At 50.3% G+C, this 22,693-nt stretch overlaps 8 protein-coding genes across 8 annotated transcripts; 3 read left to right on the forward strand and 5 right to left on the reverse strand.

Moving 5' to 3' along the window:
* Positions 1-315: 315 nt before the first annotated feature.
* Positions 316-2,650, forward strand: BO85DRAFT_367635 (ATP-binding protein; the record flags this gene model as incomplete). Its single annotated transcript, XM_025655824.1, has 4 exons — positions 316-1,395; positions 1,455-1,644; positions 1,704-2,042; positions 2,109-2,650. 4 exons carry the CDS (start codon positions 316-318, stop codon positions 2,648-2,650), a joined length of 2,151 nt encoding a protein of 716 aa, XP_025517418.1.
* Positions 2,651-3,387: 737 nt separating this feature from the next.
* Positions 3,388-4,679, reverse strand: BO85DRAFT_368142 (uncharacterized protein; the record flags this gene model as incomplete). Its single annotated transcript, XM_025655851.1, has 3 exons — positions 3,388-4,016; positions 4,073-4,295; positions 4,359-4,679. 3 exons carry the CDS (start codon positions 4,677-4,679, stop codon positions 3,388-3,390), a joined length of 1,173 nt encoding a protein of 390 aa, XP_025517419.1.
* Positions 4,680-5,194: 515 nt separating this feature from the next.
* BO85DRAFT_457626 (Hsp70 family protein) lies at positions 5,195-7,353 on the forward strand (the record flags this gene model as incomplete). Its single annotated transcript, XM_025661532.1, has 10 exons — positions 5,195-5,325; positions 5,471-5,643; positions 5,685-5,830; positions 5,917-5,964; positions 6,038-6,107; positions 6,166-6,461; positions 6,521-6,555; positions 6,677-6,789; positions 6,931-7,050; positions 7,139-7,353. The coding sequence occupies 10 exons, from the start codon at positions 5,195-5,197 to the stop codon at positions 7,351-7,353; spliced, it is 1,347 nt and encodes a 448-aa protein (XP_025517420.1).
* A 1,819-nt stretch (positions 7,354-9,172) lies between these two features.
* Positions 9,173-10,291, forward strand: BO85DRAFT_416677 (carbohydrate esterase family 5 protein; the record flags this gene model as incomplete). The annotated part of the gene is made up of 3 exons (XM_025657744.1): positions 9,173-9,563; positions 9,639-9,834; positions 9,932-10,291. Exons 1-3 carry the CDS (start codon positions 9,253-9,255, stop codon positions 10,289-10,291), a joined length of 867 nt encoding a protein of 288 aa, XP_025517421.1. The 5' UTR covers positions 9,173-9,252.
* A 189-nt stretch (positions 10,292-10,480) lies between these two features.
* Positions 10,481-12,220, reverse strand: BO85DRAFT_518316 (FAD-binding oxidoreductase; the record flags this gene model as incomplete). Its single annotated transcript, XM_025664965.1, has 5 exons — positions 10,481-10,985; positions 11,060-11,298; positions 11,370-11,715; positions 11,772-11,875; positions 11,930-12,220. 5 exons carry the CDS (start codon positions 12,218-12,220, stop codon positions 10,481-10,483), a joined length of 1,485 nt encoding a protein of 494 aa, XP_025517422.1.
* A 549-nt stretch (positions 12,221-12,769) lies between these two features.
* Positions 12,770-14,362, reverse strand: BO85DRAFT_416683 (uncharacterized protein; the record flags this gene model as incomplete). The annotated part of the gene is made up of 8 exons (XM_025657745.1): positions 14,077-14,362; positions 13,994-14,013; positions 13,897-13,933; positions 13,774-13,844; positions 13,419-13,717; positions 13,294-13,368; positions 13,172-13,239; positions 12,770-13,125 (listed from the first exon to the last, which is right to left on the reverse strand). The coding sequence occupies exons 1-8, from the start codon at positions 14,264-14,266 to the stop codon at positions 12,770-12,772; spliced, it is 1,116 nt and encodes a 371-aa protein (XP_025517423.1). The 5' UTR covers positions 14,267-14,362.
* Positions 14,363-15,911: 1,549 nt separating this feature from the next.
* BO85DRAFT_518318 (MFS general substrate transporter) lies at positions 15,912-17,821 on the reverse strand. Its single transcript, XM_025664966.1, has 4 exons — positions 17,667-17,821; positions 16,869-17,605; positions 16,441-16,816; positions 15,912-16,328 (listed from the first exon to the last, which is right to left on the reverse strand). The coding sequence occupies exons 1-4, from the start codon at positions 17,778-17,780 to the stop codon at positions 16,092-16,094; spliced, it is 1,464 nt and encodes a 487-aa protein (XP_025517424.1). The 5' UTR covers positions 17,781-17,821; the 3' UTR covers positions 15,912-16,091.
* Positions 17,822-19,020: 1,199 nt separating this feature from the next.
* BO85DRAFT_243744 (sporulation associated protein) lies at positions 19,021-20,988 on the reverse strand. The gene is made up of 4 exons (XM_025654863.1): positions 20,851-20,988; positions 20,494-20,738; positions 20,433-20,447; positions 19,021-20,383 (listed from the first exon to the last, which is right to left on the reverse strand). Exons 2-4 carry the CDS (start codon positions 20,651-20,653, stop codon positions 19,056-19,058), a joined length of 1,503 nt encoding a protein of 500 aa, XP_025517425.1. The 5' UTR covers positions 20,654-20,738; positions 20,851-20,988; the 3' UTR covers positions 19,021-19,055.
* Between the last annotated feature and the right edge of the window lie 1,705 nt (positions 20,989-22,693).

Genomic DNA, 22,693 nt, shown 5'->3' on the forward strand with positions numbered 1-22,693 from the left:
GAGGACGACCCAAAAGGATTGGAGCCGCTGTCCGATCACCATCGGCTGTCAAGAGATAAGACATCTCAGAACAACAATGAGCCAGACACTGCACTCGTCTTGAAACAGCCCATAGCAACCAAAAGGCCAACCTCGACTCGCGGTGCTCCTGCCATGATATCACTTGACACCGATACCAGGTCCTGGAATTCTCCTATTACGTCAGATAGTGAAGAGTCCGATAGAGGCTACTATCGCTCCTTCGGGGTGAGCCGCAGGGCAAAATCGAAACCTTCACACAATGCGACCACCCGTCGGCACTCAGGAAGAGAAGCGATGTTGGAGGAACTTGAGTCACTCCGGCTTGAGAATGAGAGGCTAAGGGCTGGTTCTCAACCGTATTCAGATATTCCAGCGCCGTTGTCATACAGGCCACATGTATTCTACTGCATCGATGATGCAGATTTCTACTTGGATGAGCCGCGATGGGAAGGAGGCGGTGAAGCCCCCATCTTGTACTCGCGCAACCCCATCCGCAGCACCGATTATTACATTGACCAACATCCGGAGATCGCTTTCTGCTTTTGCAAGTATTATATTTCACAGCCGCCAGGGGATACATCCCTTTTAGAATCCAGCGACGGTGTATTCAAGCAGCCTCTTCCGGTGCGGCAGACGCTAAGACTTGTAGCAGCAGCTATGATTGATGCCGTTGAGCAGTTCGTTAGCCAGGTACCCGGTTTCTCTTCATTTTTTCCAGACTTTGATGCTGGAAACGATATCCAAGAACCATATCTGTTCATGTTCTACTCACTACCCCATGTGCAGGAGGCTAGATCCGGCTTGGATCCTCAAGCTCAAGGGCTCTTTGACCTCTTGTATGAGAGCATCGACGCTAGTCATGGTCTCGAGTATGCGAGCGTTACAAAGCAGGCTGCGCATGGTCGCACTTCTAGTCGCCTTATCCAGTATCTTATCCAACCAGGAGATGTGCTTGTGGATCTGGATGGCCCAAGAACCCAGGCCTACCTCGCCGTAGGTTGGGCCGAAACAGACAACCAAATGCGACGGAATTATGAAGAAGAGATTGTGGAATATAAAACATCGGGCCAAAATCAAACAGTTAGGAAAGGGGTAAAGAGGCCAATCAAGCGATTACAATACCACTTTAGGGTTCCAGTGACCTATTGGAGTTTTGATGGGAATTTCGAACGAACAAATGCTATTCTTTCCTTCGACCTTGAAGTTGGACACGAAAGTGAAACAGTGCCTATCACGTCACTTCGCTATATCCCCTTATCTCATCTCCCGTCTGACGTCCGAAAGACGCTGGAGCGCCGAGGGGAAACATTCTGGTCCATCCGCTTTAGAAGATACATTACCTATAGAATGCCTACTGGAGAGAATCTGGATATCGTGAGTGTTCTACCAACCAAAAATTAGAGAAAAGCAAAGCGGAACTGACAGCAAGGCAGACGGAGGATCGCTACTATGTCGATATTTCAACCTACAGAAAACTACATCCAGATAGGACTAGAAATCGCTCACATCTCCGAGCTGATCTCGGCACACGGGAAATGTCTCGTGATGAGCCTCCCCAAGGTCTATATCTGTTAATATTCCCGCCAACCATCGTGGGATATAATATGCTGCACAAGACATGGTGTACGCTATGCTCCAAAACCCGCAGGCGCGAACTGTCTACTGATTGTCGTTATTTCTAGCTGACCTTTACGTTGATTACATCTATGACATTGATTGGAACAAGCAGGCTTTCCAGGATCTCGTAGTGGACGAAGAAATCAAAGAATTAGTCCAAGCGTTGGTTACCAGGCAGATAGAGTCGCAGAAGTCCACGGATTCTATAAGTGGCAAGGGCAACGGCCTAATCCTACTTCTCCATGGCGCGCCAGGAACAGGAAAGACATTCACTGCGGAAGGTGTGGCTGAATTTGCAGAAAAGCCGCTGTTTCGAATCACCTGTGGGGACGTGGGCATTGAGGCTACGAATGTGGAAAAGTACCTTCGAGCGGCATTCCATCTTGCAAAGCTTTGGGACTGCGGTGGGTTCTGCGCCCGCCAAATATCTTTGCCTATTGCTGACTAGGAAACTAACCTCGGCATTATAGTTGTTCTTCTGGACGAAGCAGACGTTTTCCTGGAGGAGCGAGATGTCCGTGATCTCAATCGCAACGCTGTTGTCTCCGTATTCCTACGAGCGCTTGAATACCACGACGGGATCCTAATTCTAACCTCAAACCGGGTGGGAACATTTGACGAAGCATTTAAGTCTCGCATTCAGCTGTCTCTTCACTACGAGAACCTGACCCTGGGCCAGCGGCGAAAAATCTGGCGCAATTTTATGCATCGACTCCGAAAGGTAGACGCGGAGAATGTAGACATAGAAGATGTGCTGGATCACCTGGGTGAACTGGGCGCAGAAGATATCAACGGGCGTGAGATCCGAAATGCGATTACTATTGCCCGTCAACTGGCCCAGTTTAAGGAAGAAAAGTTCTGCTACTCCCATTTAACGCGTGTTCTACGGGTAAGTGGGAAGTTCGGCAAGTATCTAAAAGATCTGCGGGACGGGCTTACTGACGATTATATAAAACATGATACGGGAGTACGTCATTCATATCGGGTGAAGAGGGCCAACAGCATGTCATAAGAGCCGGATGCTGCGTAGTGGCATGCACTGAGCTCTTTCCGAATCATTAGAGTCTTTCATTTTGTCCTCTTTGATGTCCTTTAATATATTCAACCATCTACGCATATGGTACTTTAGCTGCTCTTCTAGTATTAAAATCCTGCAGTAACAATCGAACAAATAATTCTCTTTCAAAGACAATTCAAGAAATTACGTACTACATCCTAGAGTGGTTAACAGCCAGGCTAGGGTAGGTTAATGGGAAAATTTATACCTGCTGCCACGTCAATAGTAAGATATAAGACTATATTATATTCAACCGCGGAACATGTAAGAATAGGACAATTTATTATTTCTTTATTCTCAATATTTGTTCAATGGGTCAGCGAGGTAATGGCTGGACTTTATTCCTCCTCATCCTATATTTCACCCTCCAACGTGCCCATGTCATTGGTCACACAAGGAATTTGACTGGCGATAAATTTAGCAAGCTATACGAGGCTGGAGAGAATGGTAATGCTGGGCTGTTGCTGCCGCTCAGCCTCCAGATGAGACTTTCGGGCGGGATTAAGATCATCGGTCAACTCATGAGTGCCCGTTTGTTGGAAGGCTACTCCTTCAATGATGGTGAGTGAAATGAGTTGTAAAATAACAGGGATGATTTCATTCTGTTTGTATTAACATCCATGGAACCAAGCATGAAGAGAAATACAGGAAAACTGGAAAGAAAAAGCAAAAAGCCGATTCGTCACCAATAATCAGAACATCTCCGACGTGTTGACACAGACCTCCCCCTCCTTAAAACGTGTAGCTCGCATGATGATCCTTCTTTCGGCTGTGGTACTTTCCTTGGCCTCACCCCCTTTGTCCAGCACAACACTAGCCTTAGAAATAATAGCGGCCATGGACTTGTAGGGGGAATTTAGCTCGCTAGGCGCACTATCAGTGTACATGATAGTTGGCCGTACGACCAGAAGTATTTTACGACCCTCAAAGTCCCTCTCATCTACAATATCACCATTGCAGAGGTTAAAGATCATGTAGGAACTACCGCATTGGTACAACGGTCCTAGCTCCGACAATCGCTTCATCTTGAAGTGACCCCCCACCCCCGTTTCACAAAGCTTCATGAGACCTAGCGAAGCTTCAAAGATCTCAATAAGCTCTTTTCTCCGCTTAGCCACCTGATTCCGGCCCAGGCGCTTTTTCAGGAGTAGACCGATTGGCTCACTGGCCAGCATCTCATCAGCCAGGGATGGCGCGCAGGCTAGAAGACGCTTGGCATTGTCCCGCCCAAAGCTCAGGTCGCCTGGTGCTTTGACAGGGTCTGTTGAGTTGGCCAGTCGATGGGTTTGCTCTTTCCATAGCGTTGCGAGGTTTGGGTTGGCTGAACACATATCAGTCAGTCCCATCTACCAAATTCTGTGTTAAGGGACAACTCACTATCGAAGAACCGTTTGTAGAGGTACTGAAGCTTCGAGGCAAAGCGCTTGTCTTCGGCTTGATCCGTAGAACTTGTTTTCCCATCAAGATACTGAAACGAGTTTGAGAAAACATTTTCCATGATCGCCTTATGGATCAGGGCCTCAGCGAAGTGGTCTGCAAGACTCCGACGAGGTGGTAGCAATCCTTGGAGAACTGTCAAGTCTTCCTGGACACAATACCCCTCTAGGGCAGCAATGACAATGTTCATTTCTTTTCTTGATATTGTCCCAGCATCCGCCATCACCCAATTACCCATCCATCCAACAACACGCATGGCCAATTTGTAAAAACGTTCCCCAATCTCTTGGAAGCTAATCATCCATGTCCCACCACCCGCGTTGACGAAACGTTGGTATTCTTCGACCCCATGGGCGTATCCTTTCTTCCTTGAGAGGACTGCTAAATGCTCCGTTTCTGAAACATTGTCCTCCTCCTCTGACAGAGAGGCCGCAGGATTTGGGGCCTCGTCTGCGTTCGTGAGACATTCGGCTGGACCAGGTGGAGAGCTTTGCTCAGGGGAGCTTTTAAGGTTGGAGGACGAAGGCTGCGCTTGCGTTTGTTCCATGACTCTTGTGTGAGCTCTAGTACACACCATAGTATGCTTGTTAACGATGGATGAATTGTGGACACGAAATGAATCTGGGAAGGGAGAAGTGTTTTGAGGTCAAGTGAGGGAGAATCGTGGGGAGACACACTGAAGGGATAGGCTCTGGTAAATAACGGGAAGACAGGCCGCTTTTTTCTGGGGGGCTGAAAGGTGGCCCTGCAGTCATCCGCTCTTCATCCTTTACTCGTATCCTGCTAAATTTAGGGTTCAATGGCTGCTTATGATTTGTGAACCATTGCAGCTGCCCGGCCCGGATCCCGTCTCTCTTTATTGCTCCTCCCTAACCTTCCTCTCTCCTTTCATTGACCGTTTTGCAAGGTCCTGTCCAAGATTTTATGATTAGCCTTCATTAATTCTATATATCTCCCATTCAGCATTCATCTCTATTCACGTCATACCACGGAATTCCCTTCAATTGTCCTGTCTGCATCCCACCATAGTTGAAGACTCTTTCAAACTCGATCATCTTCGCCATGCAATCACCTTCAATGAAAAAAAAACTGATTGTTGGGGTTGATTTTGGAACGGAGAAAACCTGTAAGACCCTCTTCAAAATCACATATGATGAATATGCCTCTTTTAACGAATCACACATCGAATATAGGTGTGTCGTACGCTTTCTGGAACCAAAGGCGATCTAGCACGCCCGACATCATCAGGCCCTTGGTCATCGAACACAAGCATATTTTTCCAACCATGCTGGCATACCTTCAAGACAGGAGTGTAACATGGGGCCAAGATGCACGAAGCAGAAAGGATCCGGTCTTCAAGTGGCTCAAATTATTCCTCTACGACCCGGAGCACCCCATCCTACGCGAGACCCCAAATCCAGCATTGCCAGACGGTGTTTCATCCGAGCAGCTTGTTTCCGACTATCTTCGTCAACTCTATACAGAGATACAGAATCTGATTGTCTCTCCACGTCGGCCGAACTCGGGACCGATTTTTGGTTTAGCCAGCCAGCTAGCTGGTCTGCCGACAACCAGAGGGTTTTTGCCAAAGCAGTGCGAGACGCAGGCTTCGGGTCCAAAGAAGCTGACAACCTTTTTTTCCTTACCGAAGCAGAAGCTGCTGCTCTATATTCCATACATCAGAGGGGATCTGAAGCGGTCAGTGAAAAGCCTGCCAAACCCCACCACCCTAGTTTCTTTCCCCTCCACGTGGCCGATCAGCTAACTGGCGTTGACTCGTGAAGAAGGAAGATGACCGTATTCTAGTATGCGACGTCGGTGGAGGAACCACCGTAAGTGCCCGAGACCCTACGGGGATGTCATTGGCTATTTTCGTCGGCTACAAACTGACTCGACTGCCGGAAGGATGTCGGTGCTTTTCATATTCAGGGGACCGGGTCAAATACCGTGTACGAACCACTGGGAAGATCGTCAGGTATGTATCGTCTTTGAAGCCAGTTTGGCATTTCAAGGCAGTAGCTAACACTTTTCAGGGATTAATTCCGGCGTCGCAGCATTGGATGCTGCGATCCGTCAACACATGAAGGAGCTGCCCCCACACATCTTTGGGCTCGTTAGGCCGCTGAACGAGGCCCTCCTGGATAGAATATGTGACCCCAAGTACCGATTCCATGGCACTGAGGAGGATCCCATCCCGACTGATGAGACCGGCGTAACCACCGTTCCCCCAGATGTGCTGAAGAATTCCCTGAACTCCACGGTGGTCGCTATTATCAACCTGATAACGGCCAACATCGTTCCACCGCGCCCACTAGAGCCACCAGTCCCGGTATGCTTTCCTGCACCTACCAACTATCAATCAGTACAAGCTGACAGTCTTTTCACTAGGCTGTCTTCCTCACGGGTGGTGGGAGTCGGGTACCGTACTTGGTCGAGCAGATACGACAGAGATTGCAGCATACGGTTACCCTACATCGATTGGACACATACGAGCAAGTTTGAATATACCCATTGATGCCAGACTGTGAGCTAACTGTTATATAGGTCTGAATCAGTGTCCTGGGGAGCGACTTATCGAGGGATCCTCGGCAGGGCGATCTCCCGCCTGTATTTTGACGCAAGCTACGGTCTGCAAGCTGCGGAGGGGGCTATCATCCGTGACGGGAGCATCAACCGAGAGCAATCCTCCCCGCACTAGATAATTCGCAAGGTCTGTATCGACGTGCTTCATCTCGCCCGAGCAAGGTGATCTCAACCCAGACTGACACCTCCGTGAATGATTCTCCAGGACCACGCAGTTGAAAGTCAGCACCAGAATGAGCTTTTTTTCGACATTCATTATCGTGCTGGAAATGCGCCCATAACCATCATAAATCTCCTTCGACATAGAGCCGAGTTCCCTGATGCTAATAATGGTGGTGAGTATGTTGGGCTTTCGTTTTGCCCGTCTCTGAACATCGTATTTGGTCTGCGCGCGTCTCGCTAATATCGCAAATGAAACAACAGAATCCGAACGGATGCCACCACTCAGTTTCCACCTGCAGAAGTTGAACCTCTCTTGCCTGATGCGCGTAGGTAATGAGTACAGCGTGAAAGTGCAGATCACATGGGAAGTCAGATACTCGGAGAGACAGGCCATTGTTAGATTCACGGCCCGGTCGCAGAACGCACTACTTGGTAAGCAGGAAGTACTTCTGGATGGATGCCGTTTGGTAGAGTGAGTTTGCCTTTTTGTTTCCTCTCTTCTCTTTCCTCTCTTCTCTTTCCTCTCTTCTCTTTCCTCTCTTCTCTTTCCTCTCTTCTCTTTCCTCTCTTCTCTTTCCTCTCTTCTCTTTCCTCTCTTCTCTTTCCTCTCTTCTCTTTCCTCTCTCTCTCTTCATATCGCTCCTTCGGTGACCCTCCTTCTGATAATCCCCGGTTCCCCACTAATACGCATGCCGATCATTCCATCCTTTATATTTCGGGTTATTTCATTCCTCCAAGACTAGTAGCGTGCCCATAGACTGCCTGCAAACCCCATGTTCCTGTCGCGCTTGGTCATAGAGTACTTTGAATTTTAGCATACAAAAGTCCTTTTTATTACATGAGGTGAATGAATGTTTTAGCCTCATCGTCGTGAAACCACGTACTAGACCTCGCCGTAGATAGAAGACCATCAACAGCTCCATCAAAACAAATGACCATTCCTCCAGGTCCTCCAATCAGTCTACCTAATGATTTGTTTGACAATATACTTCCAGCCCCATCCCATATACACTGTCACCAAAGTCTACCCGCACCCTGACACGTCCACGATAAATCACAGCCTACCTACACCACCCGATTGAATTAGCCATACGAAACAATCATTTCATCTCTCGGGATCTAGACTACAAGGACCTGCTGGGCTAGTATATGTGACGGATCACCTGGCCCCGCTACACTCTAACCCTGACAGTATCTTGTGCCCGACACTGACGGGTAAACATTCCACAGCCGGTATTCAACCAGCACACCCGCCAATAATCATCCGTGAGCATTCATCCGACTCAGCCGGCTAGCCTCGTGAACCGAGGCAATGTAGGAAGTAAGTTAGTGTGCCTTGGTCTGATGATCGGGTTCCTTTGTTTCAGAAGGAAAGGGAAGGGAAGGGTTCAGTTGACCGAGGCCGAAGTTTATCCACTACCATACTTCCAGACAATTTTCGAACCGCATAGCAGCAGGAGCATCATAACTAACACTAGCATTAATCCTGTATGCTAGCATTAAATCTATCTTCTCATCTTTATTATTTCTACCCTCTTAATTCCATCGTTAAACAGAGAATCGCTTTTAAGAGAAACAGAACACCTATCCCGACATAGGCCAACCCCGTAATCCCGAAAGCCAAGAAAAGACTCAAAAATGGGCAGCCCTAAAAGCCATCCGCGAACCCGCACTAGACTAAAATAAAACCCGCGCGGCGCCCGCCCGGACGCAGATTGATTACCACCCCAGCAAATTAATCTATCGACGACAGACCCTGGTTTGCCCTGTGCTTGACTGATGCCTAGCCTCACCAGCCTAACTACCACCAAGGATGGTCGACACATAACGGTTCCTGCATATGATACCACAGGATTTGTCGCAGGATGAGACTGACTTACTACCGGCTCAGCCAACCATGTGATGCAAACTCGGGGTTTTCTGGGAGAAATTCTGGAAAGACTAGAATTAGTGGGGTTTCAGATGTGACTCCTTCTTCCTGTTCCTGTTCTTTGTCCCTAGTTTAACCTTAAAAGACTTTGTTATACTCTATACTAGACTAGATTAGACTACGGAGTAGAACAGATACACCCATGGACCCGGAAGAAACAGCCCTGGAATGGTGAAACCGACAGACTCCACACGGGGGTGATCAGTCGATCCAGTTCAATTCGGCATTCCCTAAACGGACCCAAAAATGATCAATCTTTGGTAAATAACTAATGTCGCAGAAAATACCACTGGTCCATGTATATAAACCAGCTTCAAGTCCAAAATTCTCCTCTCCAGCAAGTGCAGTGCACCGCCCATCTCATCCCATCCTCCCTCCCATCCTCATCCACCCAGTCAGTCACTCGTTGAGCAGCGCTCCATACATTCGTTATAAACAAACCAAAATGAAATCCTTCATCACCCTCTCCCTCCTCGCCACAGCCCTAGGCGCCCCCACCTCCACCCTCCAGGCCCGTCAATTCGACCTCTCCTCCTTGACCTCCGGCCTCTCCGCCCTGACCTCCGGCTCGGCAGCCAGCTCTTCCTCCGGCTCGACTGGAAGTACCGGCACTGGATCAGAAACGACCACCGGATCCAGCGGCCTCAGCGCTCTGGCCTCGCTGTTCCCGTCGTCATCCACTTCCAGCACTACGGGCAGTACCAGCGGTACTAGCGACAGCAGCAGCAGTGATGGCCTGAGCAGCCTGCTGAGCATGTTCTCCAGCAGTGGGAGCGGTATGATGTCCCCCCCTCCAAGAGTAATGAGTACATACAGTAAGCTAATGAAAAGAAAAGGCTCATCCACTGAGAACGGCGTGACCCAACACAGCGGCAGCTGCAAGAAACTCACCTTCATTTTCGCCCGCGGCACGACCGAGATCGGGAACATGGGAACCGTCGTCGGTCCGGAGGTCGCGAGCGAGTTGGCCTCCCTGACTGGGAATCAGGTCACTGTGCAGGGTGTGAATTATCCTGCTGATTGGGAGGTGAGCCCCATCCCATCCCATTCCCACTTCTTCCCTTCCCTACAGTGATACATAAAAGAAGAATAAGACGATGTTAATGACAATGATAATGGTACAGGGTAACGTCTCCCTCGGCTCCTCGGGCGGTCCTACCATGGCCTCGTACGTGAAGGAAGCGCTGCAGCAGTGCCCCAACACCAAGGTCGTGCTGGGAGGTTACTCGCAGGGTTCGATGGTGGTGCATTATGCCGCGAACCAGCTCAGCGCGGACCAGTTGTCTGGTGCGGTGTTGTTCGGTGATCCGTTAAAGATGGAGGGCGTGGGTAAGTTGTCGAGCAGTAAGGTCAAGGAGTTCTGTGCTAGTGGGGATCCTGTTTGCGAGAATGGTGTCAATGTCATGGCGCATTTGACTTATGGCAGTGATGCGAAGGAGGCAGCGCAGTTTTTGGTCCAGGCTGCGGGGGTTTCTTCTTCTTAGATAGCTTCTTGAGTTTGGGTTTGGGGTTGTTGGGATGGTATTATTACTTGTTTTGGATGGGGAATGGTTAGTCTGTTTGTGGTTGGGATGGTTGGGTATGGGTATGAATATGAAGATGGATTATTATAGTATCTAGAAATAGTGCTAAAAGCAGATATAAACTATCTATCTATCTATTTTTGAACACATCTAGAAAATCTTGTATCCACCCGGCATCAACACCTGCCACACACTGTGAGGATCATACTTCTGGGCAATCGTCTGCAACTTGGCCAGGTTCTCCTGTCCATATCCATCAAAGATATCCTGGAACCATGCCGCATCACCCATGTAGTTGAAGCTGTCATACAGACCCGCCTCCTGCGTGGCATTGTTGATCTTGTAGGTAGTCTCGACCACCCAGTCGCCAACAATCTCATCATACTCAGAACCAATCCACTCAACGACCTCAGCGTAGCACAGATACACCTGGTCCTTGTCCAGACCGAGAGCATTACCACCACGAGACTCCGAAGCCTCGAGCCACGAGGCACCAATAGGCTGCCAATCGAGCTCAATGATAGAGATATTGGCGGTGGGGATCTTCGCGTACAGGGAGGGGAGCTGGGCAGCGAAGGTGCTGTTGATGATGCTGATACCGCGGTAGAGGTCATCATAGGTGGTTGCCTTGATGGTACCGGCGACGAAGATGTCACTGCAATGTTTGTTAGTATACATGTAGCTAATAAGGTAGTTGGAATAAAGTGTGGAGGCGGATGTGGCGCGTACTTAATATGCGGTGTAACCAGCGCACCCGTCTCAGCCGCAAACTCCGCCAAGGTCTTGAATCCCAGGGTGCTGCTCACGGCCGGAATGTCGGTGAACGGCTTGAAGATCTCCGGATAGCTCTCCGTGGCGCTGTCGTAGAACATAATCACCGATCCGACGCTTGTGTTGCCCTCCGGCACGACGGCGGGGACGATGTGAGTCTTGGGGTCGGAGATGTTGGCCGCGTAGGTGGCGGATGCCTGTATACCATGTTAGCATGTATCCTCTCCACTGTAACAATAAGAGTTGAAATAAGGGGGAGAGAGTATACCTCCAAAAAGCGATCAATATACTCTGCCGAAACAGTGTAAGTTCCAGCCCAGACTTGAGTCGACGGGATAGTCTCCATGTCGAAGCGAGTCACCAGACCGAAGTTGCTGCTTCCACCCTTCAGCGCCCAGAAGAGATCGCTGTGGCTGGTGGCGTTGGCCTGAACGATGGTGCCGTTCGCAAGCACGACCTCGTAGTTGATGACGGTGTCACAGCCGAATCCGACCTGGTTGCCGTAGAAGTTAATGCCGCCGGCGAGCAGCAGGCCGGGGACACCGACGGGGCCGAGACGGCCTCCGGCTACGGCGAGGTCGTATGTTTCAAGGTAGTCGTAGACATCGGCCCATCTGTTGTCATTAGAATATTTTCAATATGGTTCGTTGAAAGCGGAGGAAATAGGTACCTGTAGGCCGGGCCAACCGAGACAACGGACTGATCATCGGACAGTTCAAGGGTCGTCAGGTTGGACATGACGATGAGGACACCCTTGTCGATGTTGTTCGATCCCTGTAATTCTATCAGCACTGCACATATTTTAGATCCGAATGTATGGTGACATACCCTGATTCCCATATGTCCACCACCACGCACAGCAAACTGCGCCTCAGCGTCTACCAGCGCCTTGACACCCTGGCTCAGTTCCTCAGCCGACTGGGGCCGGAACACGCATCCAGGCGACATAATCTCGGTGTTGGACCAGAAGTTCTGCGCCTCATACTGGTAAACAGTGGAGCTAGGCGCAAACACTGCGCTGGACAGAGACTTGTTGAGGGTCTTACAGCCAGCCGAGGTGGCCGTGGCGGCAGCCGTAGTGGCCGCCGCCGTCAAAGGGAGAAGGGAGGCGATGCGCATGGTGTATGCTACTTGACAATGGCACTGCGGAGAGAAGGAAACCAAAAGGAAGGGGAAGAGGGAGCTTTAACTGCGGCCCAGCCGGTGTGGAGAGCTAGCTAGGCTGGTAGCTGACGTGCCTGGCGGTAGTGGTGGTGGTGGAGATGCACCGGACAGCAGACTAGAAGCCCTTGGCAACGGGAGCCGGATAGCCGAGGAAGGAAGGATTCTTAGAAGAACGTGTCGTGCAGAATGGGGAGAGGGAGGGGATGGCTGGCCGCCACCGGGGAGGAACTGGAATTGGTGGTTCCTGACTGGGATCTGAGAAATTCGTCTCGGGCAAACTCCCGAGAGCAGACTAGTTGAGAGGGTAGTGGAGACATTAGTGGTGGTTTAGTGAGGGTTAGTGAGGCTTTAGTCCGCAACACTAGGAGAACTTTTCCACCGATGCTCCCGACAATCATTCCAGACCAGGCCAGATCGGATGAGAAGGTTTCCTCTTCACATTATGGATGTTTAACGGTCGCATTATGTCTATAACTCGTGTATACAAAGGAAACTAGAAAGAAATTATGCTCCAGCATGTCTGGTGTCGACCACGTTGAACTCCACTGTGCGGAGGATCCCGTCTTCCCCTTCACACGCTTTGGCCGGCAGGATGTGCTCCTCGCTTGCATTGTCGGCGCCCCCTTGCAATCGCGTCGAGTATTGCCGACTGTTGTTATTGAAGTCGGGCTGGTCGCGCGGAATTGAATTTAATGGATGGCCATACTTGCGTGATCCTGATTGGCCGTATGCGTAGGACGACAGGCCCAGCAGCTTGGGGAAGTACCGTCGCACAAACGGGCGCATGGCTGTCATGCAGCCAAAGGTGATTCCCAAATTTAATTCAATGGTGCACCATAAGAGGGCGTTGGTTGTGGCCCCTGATCTGTTAGCTGTGTTGATAGGGTAGGTGGATGAGCGACATACAAGTTAGGTCGGTGCTATTCATTAGAACGTATAGACTTGCCAGTCGGATGCAACTCACGATGCCGACCCTGTCATTGTCAGATCCCAAATCCTGCTAGAGTAAATTCCTCATCGAGACTTACGAGCAGCCCATCGCCAGCATAGACCCGACAGCGACCTTTTGTCGCGACGGCATCTGCAATCGCCGCAACCACGGACTATCCCTCGTCAGCATCTATATCATAAACCCCATGATGAGATGACGTACATCGGCACCAACACCGTCGCAAAATCAGTGAAAATGCCCAGTCCCGCATTGGCAAAATAAAACACCGGCCTGTTCATGCAGTTCGCCGGCAAGGTCAAGTCCCACGCTGCCGCGATCGGCGTACAGCTAAACACATTGGCCAGCACACTGGCCACATTGTAGCCCACCGCGATGAAAACGATCGACCACACGGCTAATCGGAAGCCATGACTGGGGAAGATGCGCAGATAGAATACGCAGACGGAGACTTTGGTGAACCCTGTCCCGGCGCAGTAGATGATGGCCGCGACGACGTTGAACTATAGGTAGGGTAAGCTTCATCGGGACCAGTCATCAGACAAACAAGGAGGAGTACCTTAAGAAACCAAGGGGTCAGGCGATCCAAGGGCACGTCCCACATATGCTTGCCCAAGCCAAAATCGAGCACTGTTGGTCAGCGGGGCCCGATACCGTTCATGGCTATCGATGGATCACTTACTCTTCAGAGTGACTCCGGTCATAACCGTCGAGAAGATCTGCTATGGAGTCAGCTACGTGTATCTAGTACACTGGGCCAAAAATCAGATCATCCATACCGCTGCGAAGATCATCAAGTCTAGTGTTCAGTTAGCTTTATTGTATGCAAACTTTGCCCTGCGCACCCCTCTGTCGTACTTACAGTCATCCCAGGATACACTGCGCACAACAACCACACGCGTCCAGGTGCGCACTATCAGCGCTATCAGCGCCATGGGAAGAAACACACAATTCACCACAACGAACTTGGCGCCGCAGTAGGGCGGATCGGTGAAGTTGGAAACCTGGCCAGGAGGCGGCTCCATGGCCGGGATAATGGTGCTATTCGCCATATTGCAAAGCAGAGCTACTCATGGTAGCGCAGCAATAGCAGTAGTAATAGCAGCAGCAGCAGCAGCAAAAGCAACAGCCCAGATCACTCCGGGGCCAGGACGGCGAGGGGAGCGGCTCAAATAACCCCAACAGCTCGACTCAAAATAGCACGGACTTATCCTGGTGGAGATACTGATTACTATATGTAGGGTGGCATTGCATTAGGGAGCTGAACTGAGCTGACCTCAAATCTGGGACGCGGTTTGAAGGTGCATTATCCCCGAACGACGGACGGAAACCTTAAAGTCTTAGGCAGGGCGATTGGCGGGTGTCTGGATTCGGTTTGACTTTTGGAGTCTGGCAGTCGCGCAATCCGGACGGAGAGGGTCGGAAAGGTGGAGGAGAAGAGGGGGAGAAGTTGTCTAGAGCAGGAAACAAGATTTGATCATCATTGAAGAAGTGGCTTCGATGCAGGGAATGATGATTCCAGTGTTGTTTAGTGTCCACATCCACCATTGAAAAGAAGCAATCATGATGCCTGTCTGGGAATGGCGGATGATCAGAATGGCGCGGAGCAACGTCTTAAACGAGTATAGTTAGCTGAATTGATCAGAGTTTCCATTATTTCCATTCTGAGTGATTGAGGGAGTGTGTGCGATCGGGATTTCATGACGCTCAGGCCCTCCAGGCACACGCTGGGCATCGTGCTTCATTCTATCCACTTCCTCGTGGATACTCCATACACATAGGTTTACACTTGCAGGGCCAGGTTCACCATGGCACTACTTGCTAGACTGGCAGTAGCATGTTCCCTCGGGGTGGAGTCGACCAGATAACCGAGGCGCGTAACCACTAACCAGAGTGATCGTCCATGATAGATAGGGGTTGGTTGGTTTGCCCCTAGCTGTACTACTCCCTCGCCACCTCTTTCAAAAGACACAGAATATAACAGAACACATTATTATTATTGTTATTATTATCATTATCAGTATTGTTTGACACCAGTCATTATGACAAGGAAGCAACTTAACAGACCCAGACCCATGGGTCTGGCACCCATCATCTCGGCAACCGAGCCAATGCCGGGGAGGGTTTTTTTGCCATCTGCCCCATCGAATACGAGACAAGTGCCCCGAACTAGTCAACAACTCAGTATAGCCCACGATTGATTTAGCTAGACCATTTCAATAGATATATTAATTGAAATTACAAAGTTGACTTCCTCGAATCATCATGATGATTATCTACTCCATAGCTTGCCACACGCACTAAACACTAGTTCCGCACCAACCAAGCAGTCAAGTGGATCGTATTCGGTTCCTCGGTTGAACAAAAAACTTTAACACTTATCCCTGAGTGATCCCTCTGGCGCGCACATGGATTGATTATCACCCTTCCCCTGTTGTTCCTGAAGAATTGATTTCAAATAGTGCGGGTGTGAATCTGTAGGATCAAAGATGGGGGGGCATTGAACTTACGTGGGCGATAGCTTCATATTGATTTGAACTGGGAAAATGGTCGCCCCTGTGGAGAGACTACTCGTACCTAATATAATAGACTTTGAAAGCACGGAAAAGGAAATCTGGTCCGGAATAGATAGTTCCCCAACTAGATAACCTCCACTAAACCGAACCCTACAAGTGTCTCTTCTGGATGACATTTCCGCGGCGATATCCGGTCTACCCTATCTAATTCTGCCCAGACCAGAGATACGGAGTGGACACTCGGCGGAGTGACTTCTGCGTCATCATCTTATTTCCAAATGCCGTAGTCTAATCACTATTTAGTATCTACTAAGCGAAGGACAAGATCATTATTCATAGTATCAACTACCGAGAAATGAATCTAAGACACTCCCACAAACCGTTTCATGGGCCCATACCGCCCCGTCACCTCGCGTAGGCCAGCGCCCCAAAGAAACAACGGCACCGCCAGCAATATACTCGCCCCCTGAATGGCTGTCATTTCTCCAAACACTTTCGCGGCGCCCTGTTTTGCGATCCAGTCCGCCGCATACAGCGACAACAACATTCCGATCGTATTTCGAATCACAAAAATAATCACCAGTGCTTCACCCGTGATCTGAAGCAGAGAAACGCCAAAATCGTTAGCATGTTTATGTTTATGGTCATGTTCATGTTCTCCCGCCAACCACGCACTATCCAACGCCACCATGCAAGGGGGTAAAACTCACCGGCTTATAACAATCCAACGAATACGTGACCGCCACATTAGAAATAGCTGCCACTCCAAATGCCTGCATGGCGTATCCTACCGCCGCCCCAGCCCAGTGTGTCTGATTCGCCACGCACAGTCCGAAGATGAGGATCCCCGCGGGTCCGATCGTGCCGGGGATGATGATGGCGGGGAGTCGGTACTCCGGGAGTCGTTGGCCTCCGCGTCGTCGGGTATAATATGTGGAGAGGATGTCGATGAGACGTCCACCGAGGTAGAAGGCTAGAAGGGCGCCGATGAAGCCGGAGAGGGAGAGGAGGCCGATACTGCCTGCGGGCCAGTTGTAGGGCGGGGCTGTGAAGGTGCGGGATGCGGTGAGTTGGACGACGATGTTCCTGTACTCATTAGCTTGGGCTTGGGGAAGAGGGCATACGGGAGGGAGCTTACCATCCTACTGAGATTCCGATGGTGAAGGACGACCATAGGAGTTGAGGGTACATCGCGTTACGGAGAATGTCCCAGACAGTTTGGAGGAATGATGCATCTGGGTTGTATCCCCGTGTGACGGAAAGCCAATCCCAGTATCTCGTCTTCTGGGACGTGGCATGTCGCCTGAGATAGGTTGTTTCGCGAACCGTGAAAATGGCGACCACGAAGACAGCTCCAACTGCTATAGCGAGGAAGTAACACATCCAACGCCAATTCTCATCCTGTACCAGGTATGCGTTAATGAGAGGACCGAGGAAAAGCCCACCGGTCAGAGCGAGATGAAAGATCATCAGGTAGTGGCCGCGTTCGTGGGGAGCGACCATATCGCTGACCACGGCTGGGACGGTGGCATCGGCTGCGGCTGCGGCGAAACCGGAGAGGATGCGTGAGGCGAGCAGCTCGCCGTAACTGGTGGCGCGAGATGACCAAACATTCATCATGGAGAGGAAGAGCATGGAGATGAGATAGACGGGACGTTTGCCGATGACGCGCATCAGTGGAACCCAGAAGATGTTGCCGACGCCGAAGAGGAAGACATTGAAGCAGACGAGCTCGCCGGCTTGGGTCTGGGAGACGTGGAATTCGGCGATGATGGCCTTGGTGGCGACGGTGAAGTTGCTGCTGTTGACATTGGCGAGGAAGGTGTAGAAGCAGATGGTCAGGTAAGTGGTGAGTTTGGCAGCGGTGGACCAGTTCTGAGATGTTAGCAAGTACACAGAGTGAGTTCGGCGTAGCAGAAGGCGATCACGATCGTACCTGGGGATCATTAGGAGCGGGAGTCATGGTTTCTTTTTCATTGGAGGGATCCGGGAGGCCATGTTCCTCCGCGGCGTGGTCGATATGGCCAAAGCTGGCTTTGTCGTCTTCCATGGTGGTGATGGTAGAAGGATAAAGCAAATAGGGGGATGGAGTACTTCACTGTAGTGCTGTAATAGCTGGCATAGGACCGGCAATTATGTAGGTCATCATCACAGGGTAGATCCTGCGGAGTAACTTGGATCCCTTGGAAGACCCGGTGTCGGGATATCCGAGAAGCCCTCGAATCTGCTGTAGCCCCAAGACCAACAAAACAACAGAATCCCCCCGGTCTGGCTTCGCTTGGGTCCCAGTTACCCCGCCTTTTGCTACCCCAGAATGAGCGAGCTTGGCCTCTTGGCTTGTCTCTGCAGTTCACTCTCGGATGACCCGAGAGGATGGTGAACGAAGCTAGGGTTTACCCAGTCACCGGGCAGCTCGTTTGGCAATTAGACTGACTGGCCACGACAATCTCGGGATTTGCGTGACATGAACTGGGATTCTTGCAGGTGGCGTGAAATCCTTGGAGGGACATCATCCATCTGGGCAACCTTAGACTGACATCCTATCATATATCAGGGTGAAGCAGACTGTTTGACAGTAGTAAATCACGATCTAGTTGCAGATTAAATGAGATATCCAATCACCGATCGGGGGAACTGCTGTTACACTCAACGGCACTGCCCGGATGTTGGACTAAACCCCGTTTCATTTATTCCTCAGGCATGAATAAGGCACCAAGGTCGTGTTGATACACCCAAGATACTTTGTCCATGCGCATAATGTCCTCAGGGGATAACTTGAGTCTACTCTCTATCATATTCAGCATTTAGAATATAGTGTATTTATTTGAGTTAGCAGATTTTAGTTAGCATCGTTGTATTGCATAACATACAACACGTAGACACTACCTCGGCTTCACCGCCGAATCCATCAGAACTGTCTAGATGAGTAACACTGAGTTAGATATATATTCAAGACATCTAGTTTGATTGACTCTTTCCATTGGTGCGTAGTCCTGGTAGTCATTACTGGAATTCTGTAGCGTTCACCCCGCATGACAAAGAAGAATGATATAGAGTCAAATTCAAGATTTATTTTCAATTGATCATAATGTTTCACCTCCAGTTACTAGCCTCCAGAGTGCTGACAAGTTGGTCTCCTGTACCTACATATGTAGGAAAGCAATCTTTGACTAGCTCCGACGTCATTTACTTCGAAATGCATGAGCTTTCGGTTGTCATCCCACGGTGGTATCAAGTAAATCGAGCTAATGTATAAACAACTAAAAATACTATCTAACAACAACAAAAAACGCTCGCAATCGTCTATCATACATAGTCATCAACTTCAGCAGCACAAGTCCGACCGCCTAGTTCGCGGCCTGCCATCCACAGCCTCCCTTTTCCAAACATAATACTCGCATAACGTCCGGCGCCGCCGAGTCCGTTCGTCCCCAGGCACCTCTTCCGCCTCCTCGATCTCCTTATCATGGCCACTATCCTTGTCGTGCACGATATGCCTCCATCCCTCAATGACCTCGTCCACCTCCGCCATATTTCCCACCCCGAGATTGTAGGGCCGATAGTCCGGGTCCCGCTTGAGCCGCTCAATCACGCTGTAGTGCAGCTTGGCCCCTTGTGGCAGCGGCCGTCGCAACCCCCCGACATGCCATCGCGTCGACTGCACCCTTCCATCCGGTGCCACTTTAGGCCGTTTGATGGGCAGACACTCGAGAACTCGCCAGAATAACGTCTCCAGAGTCTTGCCCGAGTCATACATGAGGGAATCATGCAGGATAGCTCGCTCAGCCTGGTGTATCACTTCTGGGTTGCTGTGCTCCTGCCTTCTAAAGTCAAAGCAGCCAAGCTTATGCAACTGTTCAGGCTCGTAGGTAAGCCCGGCCTCGATGGATTCCTCGACCATCCACATCAGGGGGATCTGGCTGGCTACATAGTCTCGGCCCAACTCACGCGGCCATCCACCACCAACGTCGCTATGGTCGCCAGAAAAGTAGACCTCCTCGAACTCCGTCTCTGGAGACGCCGTCAAGTCGCTACCCCAGAACTCAACGTCCGCCCGCTCAGCCCATGTACTCACCCGGCCGATCCTCCCATGCGCCCGTAGCTTCTCGAACAGCACTGGTTGGAACTTGATTCGACGTTCATCGATGCTGACTGCATGTCGCATGATTCGCGGTTTCGGCTGGATTCGCATGTCTCTATGATCATCGTAGATGTTGAACTTGGCCACGCTGTTGACTGTATCAAAAAGGCCCAGGAAATGCACGCGGCCCACGGATCGGCACATCGTGTCGCGGCACATGCGGAGAAAATACTCGGCCTGTTCAGATTCTTTGCCACTGTTGGCAAACTTGTACGATGTAAACGCTTCCCAGACAAGTGGCATGATCTCCTCGTTATCGGCTGAAATTAATCCAATAAAGTCAAGCATCTCGTTGAGGAATCGTGCCGTGTAGGCCCCACGCGAGAACCCAAACAGGTAGATATGCGACCCGGGAATCCAGCGGCGAGCGAGGAAACGGTATCCATAGATGACATGCTGGGCAAATGAGGTCGCGAGCGCCTCATCGATGATCGCATTTGGGGCGATGTTGCTAAAGGGACGGACAGCCGCGTTGGCGAAGGTCCCAGGCCTGATGTCTTCTCCAATACCGGCTGGCACCATGTTAATAATTGGTAATATCACTCAAGTGGGGCAACATACGCTGGTAGTAACAGTCTAATCACGTCAGCCAGTGTCCAGTACAGTTATCAAGGTAACTCACATCGGTTTTCCTTCTTGCGGTCTAGCATGCGGAAGATCTTGAGAATGTTGCTATCCCCGCCGTCCACGCGGAACGTGTTCCCTGTTCCATCGAAACAGAGAACCAGCTCTCGCGTCGGACGGTCTGGCGGGCACAAGCAGTTGCACGGGTCGAGACTCATTTTGTTCTTAGTTCGTAGCAGCTTGGAGTCTCAAAGAACCGGTGCCGAGATTGGGCGACATTGCGCTTAAAAGGGCCGACATTGCCTGACAGCTCCGCTCCCACCATCAGCTGAGGTGTCCAAAGAGTTGGCAGTGTCGGGGCACTGTCGATCCTGTGGAGATAACAATAGCCTGGCAGGATGGCTGGTTGACTCACCGCATATGCAGGGCTTAGCTTGTTGTAAGCCATGAAGTCAGCTTCATGTATGAATTCAGCTGATCGACAAACGAATGGCAAGAGTTTGCTGTAGTTCGTGCTCGGGCGATGCCTTACCGGGCCCTCTGGGGTCACTTGATTTTGAGTCAATCTCGAGAGAGCCATCCAATCATCCTTCATCGCAAGAAAGGCTGAAGTCCAATCAGTCTGATATAAGCCTAGATCACCACTAGGACACATGGTCAGCATCGTGGCGCAATTCGTGTTCGAGCCTGGTTGGTGATCTTCAGGCGTCCAGTAAGCAGAATATGACCAATCACAGAACATGATGTGATACTGCATTTTTATAGACAATATATGCATGCATCGATGTTCATTGCAGAACCCAATCGGCAGTTTTAGCGACCCATTGTTGACCAGAAAGGCAACTCGTGTGCCGAGTATCCTGCTTCTACGGGGGTCTCCGGACTCACCAAGTCACCCAGTCAACTGCTTCAATTTGCCTCCAAGTAATCACGACAGCCCTGATTTGCCCTTTCAGAGAACTCCGAGAGGATTGCTTCAGCTCTTGGCCTACTCGCATTGGCAAGGTCGGCCAACGCCACTCTGCCTTGCATCTGCACCAGGCCGCCTTCCGGTGCAAGTGCGTAATCAGGTTAACCGTCTGTGTAGTGATATCACGACAGGGCGGCCGAGCCTGCCTGGGAAGAGGTGCCCAGTCTTGTCTGTCTCAGAAGTATGGTTATATGGCGCAGTCGTGGCGAAGACAGTCTACTTTCGAGCCGTCGAAATTACTTTGAACATGCTTCAAGTTGGCATCAGCTAGACATCGGAAGGATTACCTTGATGCGCAGCCGTTCTTCTCACTGTTCTCTTATATATATTGGGGTATCACTCTGCATGCGCATGTGCTAGGGATTATGCCTCCTGTAGCTGTAGCTGTCAAATGACACTCAAATGTCATCCTGTCGGCTATTAAGAGAGGCCGACAAGTATCACCCCTGATCAAGACATTGATATGGGGTGTCTGGTTGTCCCCAAAACGCTGTGTGCTAATGGTCCGCTTCCCATCGAATATAGTAGAGAGTGTAGCTGCCCAATGCTATTATTCCATGTTAAGCTAAGTTTGAGTTGGCTAGTTTTGCTCCACTTAAGCGACTGGACCAAAGAATGAATGCCATGAATCGAGTGGGACGCGCCTGTCGATCATTGTTTACTGAGTATCATTTGGCCCTCAGATTAGCTGCTCGTGGTGACCAAGACTAATCAGATGGATCAACTCAGGCAAGACACCTTGCCGGTCGCTGCGACAGTCGTTGTAGCAATATGGCTACTAAGTCTGCTAGTCTCCATTTAATATGGAGAGGTATACTGCTTGATGCAATGCCATATCCTAGTGTGATGATGAGAGCAGAAGGCATGGAGTAAGGAGTAGAGGATTATATTTGTTACTAGAGAGAGAGAGAGAGAGAGAGAGAGAGAAGGGGAGGATGGCGTTGACTCCTCAGGCATCAAGTGGACCGCCTCCGCCGAACGACCAAACAATGCAAACACCCACCGGTCCTCGATGATCTCACCTTCTCCCCTTTCTCTACCTCCATCCTTAAAGGATCATCAATCACCCCCATTTGCACAATGGATATCTACATATTTGCTGCTGAGCATACTACTATTGATGCGGGCGCTGCCACAGTGTTTTTAGCAGTCATCCATCAGAACACCTTTATGCCATGAATTCAAGCGGCTTATTCTTCTGGCATCTCAATCCATCAATGATACCTCATCCTACGTTCTTTGCTCGTGTCGCATACACCCGAAAACATCAAGCCTGTTCGTTGCAAAA

Source organism: Aspergillus piperis (assembly GCF_003184755.1).
Source record: "Aspergillus piperis CBS 112811 unplaced genomic scaffold BO85scaffold_5, whole genome shotgun sequence".
Taxonomy (NCBI): Eukaryota; Fungi; Ascomycota; class Eurotiomycetes; order Eurotiales; family Aspergillaceae; genus Aspergillus; species Aspergillus piperis.